Raw genomic sequence first — 15,700 nt, 5'->3', positions numbered from 1 at the left:
GATGGGGCTGCCCTGGGCCACAAGGTTCATCAAACGCCTTGGCAACCACAGTCCTCAGTAGAAAGGCCTTCTTAGTTCTTCTTAGGTAGTTCTTTACAAGTTTTAGAAAATAGATCTCTCTGCAGAAGCGACAGTTACAGGGATGGTAAAAACAGCTTGATTGCCGTAGCAACATCAAGGAAATTGGGCAGAAAGGTGTGCACAGCAGTTCTTCAAGTACAGCAGTTCAGCATCATCTTTAATTGAGCCTCTCATTCTCCTTAATTGCCGGCTTCAACACGTTACGGAAAGGGTAACTGTATAGGAAGCTCTGGGGACAGGTCGTCTGGATATTGGACAGCCAATAAATTGACAGATTCAAACAGATTATCTACTTTAGCGGACAACCGTTCTTGAAGGCTTAAACAAAAAAACGGTTTGTGATTTTGTTCATACTAGTGACCCGGCATTTGAGTTGTGTGGTTGCAATATCAACAGTCCCTTATCTTTGGTATATTTTGGCAAGGATCATTCAAGACTACGTTTAAATTGTGTGCACCGCAATGGACATATAATGCACAATGTCTCAGGAAAGACTTTCTGGGTTGGCAATACTCAGCATAGAAAACAGTTGGGCCCGCAACCTGGACGTACAGGCCGTTGTGAAAACATTTCAACAATAAATAGATATTATAAATAATGACTGAATTTGTCCTGTCGACTATTTTTTTCCCTCATTGTTAAGCCTTTTGATGTGTAGATTGAATAAAAAAATATATAAATAGCAACTAAATTCTCTATACAGCTATAGATAGTAAACTACAATGCATAATGAAACAATATCTAGAAAGCTAGTGTTTTGTGGGTGGAATGACTGTATTATCTGGTATTAATAGACTGGATTAATGCACAACAACTTTCTATCCAAGCTTGGTGAAAGCGCAAGGACCGCTCATGTCATGCAGGTTCAGGTAGGCTATACAGGACAGTTGTAAATTCCCAAAAATCTATTGGTAGATTATTACCATGCTTTTGCATCGGAAATGAATTTTACAATCTGTAATGTTTGAATTTCCAACTTTAATTACTGAACAAGTAATTACATTATTGCCACCAGCCAGCTGTCTAAATAAATGGTAGCATTGCGACACCATGTAATAGCTTCATGAAATTGTACATTTAACATGATATAATGATGACCAAATAGGCCTACCAATAAACATATATCCATTATCCAAAGCCAAGCTATAGGCTAAATGCCCTGGCACCACAGAAAGCCTTTCATTGTCACAATTTCAGCACCATGGACAGCGAATGGTAGTCCATACTTTGTGAGTGGCTTTCCACATCCTTTTTTCTTCTAACTCAAATTATAATGTTATACAACAACAAAAGTGACTGAATCTGTTATTGTTTAACATGGTTGGATGATTTCTTCTAATCTAAATAATACAGACTCACATGCCCCCCCCCCCCATAGAAACTCTGACTCAAAGACTCTTTTACGTCTTAGTCTAATTTACCATAATTTAAGTTCAGCTGTTCTTCAAATGCAAGTTCTCCTGTGAAATGTATTAAATTGTTAGCTTGCCCTAAAATGCCAGCTTGTTTTTGCTAAATTTCAATTCATTGTAACGTGATTACAGTGATACTGATCATTCATCCAATGTACACCACATTTTAGATCTCTCAATTCAGCCTCTAAACACTTGAACAATGTGAGTCCAGTCAAGTTTAAAACTGTTGTTCAATAAACTGCTAGTAGACTGTTGAGTACGATGTAGTGTCTGGTCCATTAACTCACCCGTCACCCGTAGCCTCTCTGCTCCCACCACCACCTCCTGGTCATCAGCAGAGAACAGTAGCTTCCCGGTGCTGGATTTCACCTCCAACATCTTCCCTTGTGCACGCACTCCACTGGATCCTGGGCAGGGCAAAAGTTGTTAGGAAAAGTCAGTGAAGTTCAACAGGTGGCTTCCGTATGATAAACAAAGATGGACTTCTTGTATTTCAGAGATTCTTGCAAGTCAGGAAAATCCTAATCCAACATGTAAATGTTATTCTTCGATTTTTTTATTTTTAATTGCTTAAACATGACATTTAGGTGAATTTTACAAGGGGAAGATTTGCTTTTGGAATTTTCAAATTATTTTCAAAATTATGAATTTCCATGTCGGATCTATGCCCGGAAATGCCCTTGTCTGGAACAATAATCCACATTTCAAACTCTCCCAAAAAGTTTAAAGAAAGGCAATAATGAATATTAACTGAAAAAGGATCTCATGTCGTTTCTTGCAACAGCCATCTTTGACTTAAAAAAATATTCCTCTCAAAACGGTAATTCCTAAAAAATATGTCAGGAGACTTGGTCAACTCAGTCAGATTTATATAAAATCCCAAATGAATCATGAAAGAGAATGGTCAGCTACACCACATTGACCCCTTCTTCATGTCCTCATTACATTGTGCAATGAGACAACTCACGGTCTGTAAAGTTCTTTACTTTTGATAGATTTAAAGAAACAATTTTAAAATCACCATTGTCACAACCATAAACTGTCAACGCCATCTGGATGATAGATAATATATGAACTTTGGTTCGAATATTTAAATTTTTATTCGGTTTTAGAGCCATAAAGCAATTGAGGAAAACCAAAATTGTTACTTTGTATATCACTTGAATGAAGACCAAAAATGCTATTTTTTACAACTCCGTAAACTCTGTACCATCCTATCTTTCAGCACTACATCAGAGTGCTGAAAGATCTTATAGAATGTTTACATTTTCATTGGGGATTTTCAAATGAATAATTTTCAATATTTTACAAATATTTAGCTGTTTTGAATATTTCTTGTCATTGGCTTGTCAACTCTGTCACTGATGGCTTATCTCCTTAAGATCTATCTTTTTGTCAATATTGTACAAATATTTTTATACACTAGCGTTCAAAAGTTTGGGATCACTTAGAAATGTCCTTGTCCTTGTTGACCTACAGAGGTCCATTATTAGCAACCATCACTCCTGTGTTCCAATGACACGTTATGTTAGCTAATCCAAGTTTATCATTTTAAAAGGCTAATTGAACATTAGAAAATCCTTTTGCAATTATATTAGCACAGCTGAAAACTGTTGTCCTGATTAAAGAAGCAATAAAACTGGCCTTCTGTAGACTTGTTGAGTATCTGGAGCATCAGCATTTGTGGGTTCGATTACAGGCTCAAAATGGTCAGAAACAAAGACCTTTCTTCTGAAACTCGTCAGTCTATTCTTGTTCTGAAAAATGGAAGGCTATTTCATGCAAGAAATCTCCAATAAACTAAAGATCTCGTACAAAGCTGTGTACTACTCCCTTCACAGAACAGAGCAAACTGGCTCTAACCACAAAAGAAAGAGGAGTGGGAGGCCCCGGTGCACAACTGAGCAAGAGGACAAATACATTTGAGTGTCTAGTTTGAGAAATACACGTCTCACAAGTCCTCAACTGGCAGCTTCATTAAATAGTATCCGCAAAACACCAGTCTCAACGTCAACAGTGAAGAAGCGACTACGGGATGCTGGACTTCTAGGCAGAGTTGCAAAGAAAAAGCCATATCTAAGAATGGCCAATAAAAGTAAAAGATTAACTTCTTTGGGATAGGGGGCAGCATTTTCACTTTTGGATGAACAGCGTTCCCAGAGTGAACTGCCTCCTACTCAGTCCCAGATGCTAATATATGCATATTATTATTAGTATTGGATAGAAAACACTCTGAAGTTTCTAAAACTGTTTGAATGATGTCTGTGAGTATAACAGGACTCATATGCAAAGACCTGTGAAAAAATCCAAACAGGAAGTGGGAAATCTGAGGTTTTTAGTTTTTGAACCTACCCCTATCGAATACACAGTGGGATATGGGTTATTTTGCACTTCCTAAGGCTTCCACTAGATGTCATCCGTCTTTAGAACGTTGTTTCGGGCTTCTCATGTGAAGGGGGGCCGGATGGGAGCCATTTGACTAAGGGGTCTGCCTGCAGCCTCGTTCTCAGTCACGCGCTTTCACATGAGAGCTAACTGCGTTCCATGGCTTTTCTACAGACATAGGAATTCTCCAGTTGGAACATTATTGAACTTTTATGATAAAAACATCCTAAAGATTGATTCTATACTTAGTTTGACAAGTTTCTTCAACCTGTAATATAACTTTTTGAACGTTTCGTCCGAATGGACCAGATCGTGCTTTTGGATTTGTTTACCAAACGCCCTAACAAAAGAAGCTATTGGACATAAATGGACATATATTATGGACATTATCGAACAAAACAAGCATTTATTGTGGAACTGCGATTTCTGGGAGTGCATTCTGATGAAGATCATCAAAGGTAAGTGAATATTTATAATGCTATTTATGAATAATGCTGACACAGCGGTTGCATTAAGGAGAAGTGTATCAAAAGTTCCATTTATAATAGTTGTATTTTCATCAACATTTATTATGAGTATTTCTGTGAATTCATGTGGCTCTCTGCAATATCAATGTATGTTTTGGAACTGCTGAACGTATCACACCAATTTAAAATAAGTTTGTTTGGATATAAATATGAACTTTACCGAACAAAAGAATATATGTATTGTATAACATGAAGTCCTATGAGTATCATCTGATGAAGATCATCAAAGGTTAGTGATTCATTTTATCTCTATTTGTGACTTTTTGGGACTCCTCTCTTTGGCTGGAAAAATGTCTGGGTTTTTCTGTGAGTTGGTGGTGACCTAACATAATCGTTGGTGGAGCTTTTGCTGTAAAGCATTTTTGAAATCAGACACTGTGGCTGGATTAACGAGAATTGTATCTTTAAAATGGTACCTAATATTTGTATGTTTGAGAAATTTGATTTATGAGATTTCTGTTGATTTGTATTTAGGCCCTGCAATTTCATTGGCTGTTGGCGAGAGGTTCCACTAACGGAAAAGAACACAAAAGAACACAGACACGGGATAGAGCAACTCTGCCTACAAGGCCAGCATCCTGGAGTTACCTCTTCACTGTTGACACAAGGAGCTGTCTGTATTGCAGGACTTTTTGTCATTTTGTGCCCTCTTTCCCGGATAAAAACCAGGCTCACCGGTAGGAGTGAGTACTCTGGTGGGCCATATGTTCTGCTCCCTTACTCGCACCCCTTTTCATGTCATCCTGCTGTGGGGAAACCAGTCCATCTCTCCGGGTCCACATTGAATCTGGGGCCGATGAGAGCTTTTTGGACGCCACACTGGCTTCCGAGCTGAACATCCCCACTCAGCCCCTCTCCATTCCCATGGATGTTAGATCGCTGGACGTGCGCTCTATAGGTCGGGTCACCTATAACACCACTCCCATCAACCTACGTGTGTCAGGGAATCACAGCGAGACCATTCAATACCTGCTCATCAAGTCCTCTCAGATTCCTGTGGTTTTGGGATTCTCCTGGCTCCAGCGACACAATCCCCTCATCAATTTGTCTACGGTTGCTATCATGGGCTGGAGTCCGTTCTGCCACACCCATTGTCTGAAGTCCTGGGGGCTCGGAAGTTGCTCTGGACCTCTCCGTGTACCAGGACCTCCGGGAGGTGCTCAGCAAGCAACAGGATTTATCCATCCCTTTTCCTCTCCTGCTGGCGCAGGGTTCTTTTTTTGTGGAGAAAAAGGACAAGACCTTGCGCCTGTGCATTGACTACCGGGGACTCAATGACATTAATGTGGAGAACCATTATCCGCTACCACTCATTTCCTTGGACTTCAAGCTCTTCCAGTGGGGCACTGTTTCCTCCAAGCTGGATCTACGAAAAACGCCTACCACCAGGTGTGGATACGAGAGGGGGACGAGTGGAAGAACGCCTTCAACACAGCCAGCGGCCACTACGAATATCTGGTCATGCCCTTTGTCCTCACCAACATGTTCCAGGCTCTGGTGAATGATGTTCTCCACAACATGTTGAACCGGTTCATCTTCGTCTCCATTGATGACATCCTCGTCTTCTCCCGCTCCCCACAAGAACACATGCTCCACGTCCAACAGGTTCTCCAGCACCTTCTGGAGAACCAGTTGTTTGTTAAGGCGGAAAAGTGCAAGTTCCATTGCTCCACCCTTCCCTACATCATCTCTGCTGGGAGTGTCCAGATTTATCCCAAGAAGGTGAGAGCGGTGGTGGATTGGCCTGAGCCTACGTCCAGGGTGCAGCTGCAATGCCTCCTGGGGTTCACCAACATTTATGGCCGGGTTACAGCACCCTGGCCTCCCCCTGTCTGCACTCACCTCTGCCAAGGTTCCATTCATGTGGTCCTCTGCTGCTGACCGGGCATTCCAGGACCTTAAACACCGCTTCACCACGGCTCCTATCCTGGTTCATCCTGACCCTTCCCGTCAGTTCGTGGTGGAGGCCGTTGCTTCAGATGTCGGAGTGGGAGCTGTCCTGTCCCAACGTTCTGCCCTGGACCTTAAGCTGCATCCCTGCGCCTTCTTCTCTCACCGCCTCAACACTACGGAGAGGAACTACGATGTGGGGAATCGGGTGCTTCTCACGGTGAAGATGGCGTTGGAGGCACTGGCTCGAAGATGCAGAACATCCGTTCATTGTGTGGACCGACCACAAAAACCTGGATATTGGAGTATCTCTGCACTACCAAGCTCCTCAACTCCAGGCAAGCGAGATGGGCCCTACTGTTTACCTGGTTCACCTTTTCCCTCTCCTACCGGCCTGAGTCCAAGGATGTCAATCCGGATGCCCTGTCTAGCCACTATAACCCCATGGTTACCACCCCAGAGCCCGAGAACGTCCTTCCTACCTCGTTCCTGGTGACGGCACATGGGGTAAAGGGAAACAGGTCCGGGAGGTGCAGCTGCCGAACCCTGGGGGGGCCCAGATAACCAGATGTTTGTGCCTGACGCTGTCCGCTCCGCAGCCCTGGAGTGGGTCTATTCCTCCAGGCTTGCCTGTCACCCGGGCTCTCGTCGGACCCTGGCCTTCTTGCGGCAACGCTTTTGGTCGCCTACAATGGTTCTAGATGTTGCCGCATTTGTTGCCACCTGCACGGTCTGCGCACAGAACAAGACTCCTTGCAAGCTCCGGTTGGTCTTCTCCAACCTCTCCCTCACCGTCCCTGGTCCCATATATCCCTGGATTTCATCACGGGTCTCCCTCCACCTGAGGGCAACACTGCCATCCTGACTGTGGTCGACCGGTTCTTCAAAGCCGCCCACTTCATTTTCTCCCCAAACTATCCTCGGCCAAGGAGATGGCAGCACGTCTTCCAGATGCAAGGACTCCCGGTGGACATGGTCTTCGACCAGGGCCCCCAGTTCTTGTCCCGGTTCTGGAAGGCATTCTGCATGTTGTCGGCCAGTCTGTCCTCCGGATTCCACCCCCAGGACTTAGTGACGACTCTTCGACTGCCTAATCTCCGCCAACCCTACCACCTGGAGTCAGCAACTGGTATGGGTTGAGTATGCCCGCAACACCCTTCCTTGCTCCAACACGGAGTCTCTTGCCCTTCAAGTGTTCCTTGGCCTCCGCCCACCCCTGAGCAAGAGGAGGAAGTCAGCAGTCCCTCTGCCCAGATGTTCATCCGCCGCTGTTGCTGTACCTGGAAGAGAGCCCAGGCCGCTCTGTCGAAGACCACTTCCAGGTATAGGCGACAAGTGGATCGCCACCGGACCCCTGCTCCATGCTATCGGCTCGGGCAGAGGGTATGGCTCTCCACCCGGGACCTGCCCCACCGGGTGGAGTCCTGTAAATTTCCCCCCCGTTTCATCTGCCCGTTCACCATCTCTAGAGTCATTAGCCCCACTGCTGTCCGTCTTTTGCTACCCCGTACCCTAGGTATTCACCTACAGCCTTTTGTCTTCTGTTTCCAGGCCCACCCCTCCTCCCCATATTGATGGCCATCCGGCGTACACGGTGAGATGCCTCCTGAGTTTTCGACCACGGAGCAGGGGTTTCCAGTAACTGGTTGACTGGGAGGGTTATGGCCCAGAGGAGAGGTGCTGGGTCACCGCTAGAGACATCCTGGACCCAGCCCTCATTGCCAAACTCCACCGCCGGCACCCCGGTCAACCAGGTATCTGCCCAGGTAGGACACCAGGTGGCACCCTAGAAGGGGGTTACTGTCACACCCTGATTTGTTTCACCAGTCTTTGTGATTGTCTCCACCCCCCTCCAGGTGACGCCCATCTTCCCCATCATCACCTGTGTATTTATACCCGTGTTCTCTGTTTGTCTGTGGCCAGTTTGTCTTGTTTGTCAAGTCAACCAATGTTTTTGTTCTCAGCTCCTGCTTTTCCCAGTGTCTCTTTTTCTCGCCCTCTTGGTTTTGACCCTTTCCTGTCCTGACTCTTAGCCCACCTGCCTGACCACTCTTCCTGCCCCTGACCCTGAGCCTGCCTGCCAACCTGTACATTTACCACACCTCTGGATTATTGATCTCTGCCTACCCTGAACCTGAACCTGCCTGCCATCCGGTACCCTTGCCCCACCTCTGGTTTACCCACCCCTGCCTGTCTTGACCTGTCTATTGCCTGCCACAGTTGGATTATTAAACCATTGTTAATTCGACGTTGTCTGCATCTGGTTCTTACCTTCATACCTGATATGATTTATGCAAAGAGACAATTACTGAACTATAACTACAGGCAAATATAACTAAGACGAACCAAAGGTAGACCAAAAAACACAGCCCCTACACCAAATCAAACTGTTATTGATAGTACAACAAACAGCAGAGTAAAACAACTAATTGACTCTGATGATCCTGAAAAGGTTTCATGTAGTGGCGAGGAACAAGCGATCTGAGCAGAGGGCATGTCACGTTTGTCGAATGGAGGAGACCAAGGCGCAGCGTGATATGAATACATGTTCTATATTTAATGAAGAAAGAACACTAAAAACATGAAAAAACAACAAACGAATGTGACGCTAAATATATAAATAGTGCAGACACAGGCAACTAGACATAGACAATAACCCACGAAATACCCAAAGAAGATGGCTGCCTAAATATGGTTCCCAATCAGAGACAACAATGAACAGCTGCCTCTAATTGAGAACCAATCTAGGCAACCACAGACATACATAAACACCTAGATGGTAAACAACCCCATAAACCTACAAAAACACATACATCACCCATGTCACACCCTGACCTAACCAAAATATATAAATAAAACAAAGAATACTCAGGTCAGGGCGTGACAGGGCGACTGACACCGTCACACAGACAATTGATTCTGCTTTGCTGTGTCTAGAGTGGAGTCTCTAGCATACTTACTCACTCATCCATTATCTTCGCCAGATAATCAACAGCCAGAAGGCAAATGCAGTTTAACATGCAGTTTAACATGGGAGAGGTGTTTGGCTGTAGGTGTACATGGATTGAAATATCTGTTATTTTTTGTGTCTGCTGAAAATAACTCTAGTTCAAGTACAGGGATTTGCATTGCTGTGTATGGTGTGCATATTAGCGCACACCCTCCATGGATGTGTGACTGTCTCCTGTTGTGTTGTATGATATTACCTGCAATAAGTTGTGTGACCAGCTGATTCTTTCCATTTAGGATATTGACGGACACATTTTTGGAGGATTGCAGGAACAGTGGGCTGCCCTATGGAGACAAAGCAGGTAAACAAACAATGCTATCGACAATACACAATCCCCCATTAGTGACCCTGGTGCTCAGCATGAGTGTGTAACTAGGACTGTATGTTTTATAGATCATTTCCATTTTCAACAGCCAATCTGGAATGCATATCACGTCTGAAGCCTGGATCTGTCTTACTTGCCAGAGTAATTTTTCATGCTTCAGTCAACTTCTTAATTAAAGATAGCAGCCAGCCTTTGTGTTGTGCTTAAAGTCGGCAAGATAATGCATCTCATGTATATTTTAGATAATATGAGGTCCCTCCATGCTTATCAAGGTTCCTAAGCAACACAGTAAATAAGCAAAATATTGATATTCCTGAATTGACATATCACTTTAACAATGTGGCTCAGCACATGAGATTCAAATTAATAGTTTCCATGGGAATAATGTTCAGTTAGTATATTAGGCCCCTCATAAATTAATTGAAAGTGCATTTCTGGCCTTCAAGACTCTTTGTCCTACTACAGTAACCTTGATCCCCATTCCCCTCTCATCCCTGTTAATGCAGTATACAAGCAATTAACAGTCTCTCTGTAAGGCCTCATTAATATCACCTACTCAGATGAGAGAGAGAGAGAGAGAGAGAGAGAGAGAGAGAGAGAGAGAGAGAGGTTATATTTTTTCCCCTTCTGTATCTCCCCTGGACTGGACAATTTATCTTCTCCCATTTTTCACCCCTATCAATAATTACTATTCCGTTCACCTCCACTGTGGCCGGACTGCTCTCTCTCTTTGCTGGTGCGAGATCAGATAAAGCCCCACACATTATCAATCTATTCATCCAATGCATGCTCTGTGGTATTATTACTGCCAGGCAGAGTGTGAGTGAGCATCTATCGCTCCATCGCCTATGACATCACCTCTCTCTGATACTACTTTCCTTTGTAATTCTATGGTGGTGGAAGTGCAGATGCAGTACTTACTGGTCTGGACTGAATTTCTTTGGCATACAGAGGTTGGAGGAACTCAGAGTCCCCCTCCAATTTCAGACCCTTCTCTGTTATTCTTAAATTGCCCATACCATCCTGTAGAGAAAGAGAGAAGGAATAGGATATGGTCAATATTTATTTTGGTATGAGTTGAGATGATTCCATCTGTTGCTGATAAAACAAAGACATAAATATTCCATGTGTACATTGCTGTAATTACATATGAGGACACCGAGGTTCGTGCCTCGTACTAATTTTTAACACTGAACAAAAATATACATGCAACATGGAAAGTGTTTGTCTCGTGTTTTATGTGCTGAAATTAAATATCCTAGAAATGTTCCATATGCACAAAAAGCTTATTTCTCTCAAATTACATAAACAAATGTGTTTACATCCCTGTTAGTGAGCATTCCTCCTTTGCCAAGATAATCCATCCACCTGACAGGTGTGGCATATCAAGAAGCTAATTGAACAGCATGATGCACCTTGTGCTGGAGACAACAAAAGGCCACTCTAAAATGTGCAGTTTTGTCACACAACACAATTTAGCTGCTTTAAACTATTTGCAAAAAAATATTACAGTTCTCCCTTGTGATGTGGTACATTGTAAACAAGTCTAGCTGTTAGGTCGCTAACTTATGTTTGGTTTTTCGTCAGCGCAACCTGTGATTTAAACTGTTTTATGGAATGAGTTTGGCTATGGATGTGTTCCGTGTGATGCTAGGATGATGATGTTTGCATTGATCTTTTACATTAAAAGGTTACATTTGTGAATGAAGTTGTCAAGACCTTTATTTTCCATCAGTACAAAACATTGTTTAGATGGTTTTCAGACAACAATACTGTTTAAGTGGATTTCGTGAATCATACGGTTCCAATTACATATTTGAGATGGCACACTGCAAGGACCACAATGATCACAAATAAATATTTAAGTGCCTTTGAACAGGGTATGGTAGTAGGTGCCAGCCACACCAGCATGTGTCAACCCTGCTGTATTTTTCATGGGTTGGGGTGGACATTTAAAAAAAAGTTTTGGCTCTATTACTGCATTTCTATGCTTCCCGAACTCTAACCCTAGTTACATTGCTGAATTTTTATGCAAAATTCACACATATAATTAATTCATCCCATCCATACTTCTTTGGATACAAATATTTTGATGTTGATCTTGGCACCCGAGTGGCGCAGTGGTCTAAGGCACTGCATCTCAGCACAAGAGGCGTCACTACAGTCCCTGGTTTGAATTCAGGCTGAATCACATCCGGCCGTGATTGGGAGTTCCATAGGGCGGCGCACAATTGGCCCAGCGTCGTCTGGGTTTGGCCGTCATTGTAAATAAGACTTTGTTCTTCACTGACCTGCCTAGTTAAATAAAGGTTAATTAAATACAAAAAAAAGATCAACAGAACTTTGACTATATAGGCATAAATCGGCTAACTGCAGTACAGGTATAAATACCCCAATGACAGTCACTGAATAGTGGAACAGTGTTCACAAAACCCCTATCTGTTTCTGTGTGTTACTGAATCATGTCAGACTAAAGGATATATTAAACAACAATGAAGTGAGCTTTGGAGACAAGAAAGGAGTTCACAGAGCTGCTTTGATTCCAACAAGTTTGACTTTGACCTCTTGCTTCCCCTGGTCAATAAATAAGCGTGGTGAATCATTGTGAAGATGAGTGCCTTGTCTGATAAGAGACAGGAGCTCTCTATCTCTTTCTATCCCTCCATGTGATCATGAGGAGAAACCAAGCCTCTTTGTTTTCCAACATCTTTGATCCTGAGGAGTTCTGAGGACCATTCCCAAATGGAGATCAAGACCTGAGCAATCCTTCTAGATCTGAATGCTTTAAAACGCCTTCTCGCCTCTACCCAACACTTTCTACTTCCTCTATTAGAATTCTGTCAAGATAGTGAGAAGTTTAAAGTAAGTGAGACCTGAACGTGGCGTGAATAGGTATCTCTTTCCTGTAGAACCATAGGAGATGATATTGCTGCTAAATGTAAGTATCGTAGACACTTTGAAGAAGATAATAGCCTATATGACAACAAGTGGTATATTTTGCCACTCTGCAGTATTTTCCCCTTTGCTCCATAGGGGAAAGTGTCTTCATCATCAGATTCAACCACTGACTCACATTAAAGACGCTGATTCTCTCTTTCCTGGTTTTACTGTAATATTATGGACTCGTTACCCCCGTAGCTCTTCCATTTCATAAACTATCTGAATAGTTGAAAATATAATCACTTCTTCATCCTTCATCTCTCCCTCTGTTACAAAAACTCACATCTTCGGAGATGGAGCATCTGAGCTTTGCTGTAGCAACGGCACTGGGTAGGAACTCTCGGTAGGAAACTCAAATTCCCCAGATTTTGTGAGCCTTGCATACCTCTCCCAAAAGAGCTCAACGTGAGAGTAACACAGCTAACAAAAAACGTCCACAGAACGAAAAGGGAGAGTTTTTCATCAGGTTCCCATTTGGTTTGCATGATATACGTTATTCCAATGCTTTAATGGGTAAGCAAAATGTTCAACAAATGTCCCCCTGGGGGGGGGGGATTATTTTGGGACAAAACAGATGAAAGGTCTTAACCCCCTGGACATCCCTTGGACAATTTGAAGTGAGAGAGCCATAATCCCTTACCTACTGTAGTGTTACGCCAACTACTTCTTCATGACTGTGTTTGGGGATAGGACCCTCTGTCTCTCTCCTTCCCTTTTCCTCTCTCTCCTCCCCCTCTCTCTCTCCCTCACTCATTCCCCCTCTCTCAGCCCCCACACCCCCTCTATGCTCTCTTCTGAGTGAGTGGTGTGGTGCGGTGCAGCCGGGGAGGACAGGCAGGACGCATGTCATGAATAATGCAGAGAGGCATTCGTTGTCAGAGTGGCCCCATAACACTCAGGTGTGTCTTCTCCGCTCTCCTCTTTTTCCTCTACTCCACTCTCCTCTCCCCGCTCCACACTGCTCCGGTCTGTCGGAAGTCAACAAACCTGCACTTGCATGCCAGAGTTTAAGCAGCATCAGGGAGTAAATTAATTTCCACTCGAAACACCCAGGCACGACTGTCAATGCGCTGGGAGCTTAATATTAATCGTGGACCCGAGAATGTGGGATGTTGCTTGTGTGGCTTGTGTGTAGCTTGTATTTTTAGTATGTGTGTGCGTGCATGTGTGCATGCATGTGTGCATGCCTGCCTGCTTTTCTTCCTGTGTGGGTGTGTTTGCGACAGTGGACCTGGCTAAGATATAGATTTCATCTCTTGATGTGACTTTGAGGGACAGCGGTGAGCAAGCGGGAGCCGAACATGCAGCCAAAACAACGGTGCTCCTTGTCAACAGCTTTTAAGGGTCTTTTCCGTCAAGCCGCTAGATCTTATCTGCCATGCTGTCAAGAGGAGAGGACAAAGCAGGGGCCCCAACGCTCATTTGCATAAGAATCTGGAGGTTGTCCGCCCCCTTTAGCTAAAGTATGCACATTCATCAGTACAGGTGACCCACCCGCTGAACAGAGCCGAGCTGTGTGTGCAGCGCTTTGAGATCACTATGATTTATAATGTCAATATTGAGGGACCTCAGGGCTATTATCTAATGAGAGCATAAACATGTAACTTATTCCCCCATCACTTGAAGCAAGAACAAATAGTGGGATGATTAAAAACAATACCTTTGTGACTAACAGAGGAAATGATTGTATTGTACTGGGAGAGACAGTACTTCTCTGTTATAGGAATCTCTGCTTGACAACATATTACTATCACTAATTAGAGATTCAATTATTATTGAACATTCCTTCCCTGTTAAATCAAAAACAAACGTTTGATTCAATGCAATAATTAAACTCCTGAAAAAGGATTCTACTCTCAGATAAAGCAAGATGTGAATCAAAATTTGAGAAAGTATTTTTTGTCTTATGTCAAACTATGAGGGAGTCTGAAAATACAGACTGAGTGGGCAGGAAGCTAGTAGGCTGAGTAGATGGGGAGCTTTGCTCACCTTGAGTGATGCCTATGTCAAGCAACATGGACACAGTGAGCAGTATTGCAGTGAGATTATATCAATCAAATGTGCTGATACACAAAGCAACTCAAACAACATTGAAATTGCATGTAACATCCAATCCTGTCATACATCACATTTATCCAACTGTTTGGTTATTGTAACACGCAAAGTGCTGGCTGTATAATTTAGCTAGCTAGCCCAAATTGAATTGTCAGCACTGTTTATCAAGCTAGCTAGCTAGCTAGTTCATCTTGGAAAATTTCAGTTGAAACTCAACAGGGTGAGGTCTGGCACAGACAATGTTCATACAATGCCTTCTTAAAGTATTCACACCCCTTGACTTATTCCACATTTTGTTGTGTTACAGACTTAATTTTAAATAGATTAACTTGAGGTTTTGTGTCACTGGCATACACACAATACCCCATAATGTCAAAGTGGAATTCTATTTTCTAAAATGTTCAAATGTAAACTCCGCAAATCTCACTGTCAACTGCGCTTATTTTCAGCAAACTTAACATGTGTAAATATTTGTATGAACATAACAAGATTCAACAACCGAGACATAAACTGAACAAGTTCCACAGACATATGACTAACAGAAATGGAATAATGTGTCCCTGAACGAAGAGGGGTTTAAAAGTAACAGTTAGTATCTGGTGTGGCCACCAGCTGCATTAAGTACTGCAGTGCATCTCCTCCTCATGGACTGCACAACATTTGACAGTTCTTGCTGTGAGATGTTACCCCATTCTTCCACCAAGGAACCTGCAAGTTCCCGGACATTTCTGCGGGGAATGGCCCCTAGCCCTCACCCTCTGTTCCAACAGGTCCCAGACGTGCTCAATGGGATTGAGATCAGGGCTCTTCGCTGGCCATGGCAGAACACTGACATTCCTGTCTTGCAGGAAATCACGCAAAGAACGAGCAATATGGCTGGTGGCATTGTCATGCTGGAGGGTCACGTCAGGATGAGTCTGCAGGAAGGGTACCACATGAGGGAGGACGATGTCTTCCCTGTAACGCACAGCGTTGAGATTGCCTGCAATGACAACAAGCTCAGTCCGATGATACTGTGACACACCACCCCAGACCATGACGGACCCTCCGCCTCCAAATCGATCCCGCTCCA

General features: G+C 43.5%; 1 protein-coding gene across 2 annotated transcripts in view; it reads right to left on the bottom strand.

Moving 5' to 3' along the window:
* The window catches only part of sgcd (sarcoglycan, delta (dystrophin-associated glycoprotein)), a 249,171-nt gene that overhangs the window by 34,401 nt on the left and 199,070 nt on the right, over positions 1–15,700 (bottom strand). For both annotated transcript variants that reach the window (XM_031807877.1, XM_020464814.2), the window contains exons 3-5: positions 10,555–10,656; positions 9,505–9,592; positions 1,784–1,903 (exon numbers count right to left, since the gene is read on the bottom strand). In XM_031807877.1, coding sequence (XP_031663737.1) covers positions 1,784–1,903; positions 9,505–9,592; positions 10,555–10,656 — 310 coding nt within the window. The remainder of the gene's footprint in view (positions 1–1,783; positions 1,904–9,504; positions 9,593–10,554; positions 10,657–15,700) is intronic.

Source organism: Oncorhynchus kisutch, linkage group LG28 (genome assembly GCF_002021735.2).
Source record: "Oncorhynchus kisutch isolate 150728-3 linkage group LG28, Okis_V2, whole genome shotgun sequence".
Taxonomy (NCBI): domain Eukaryota; kingdom Metazoa; phylum Chordata; class Actinopteri; order Salmoniformes; family Salmonidae; genus Oncorhynchus; species Oncorhynchus kisutch.
Note: the sequence above shows the minus strand (reverse complement) of the source record. Positions and strands in the feature narration are given on the sequence as shown.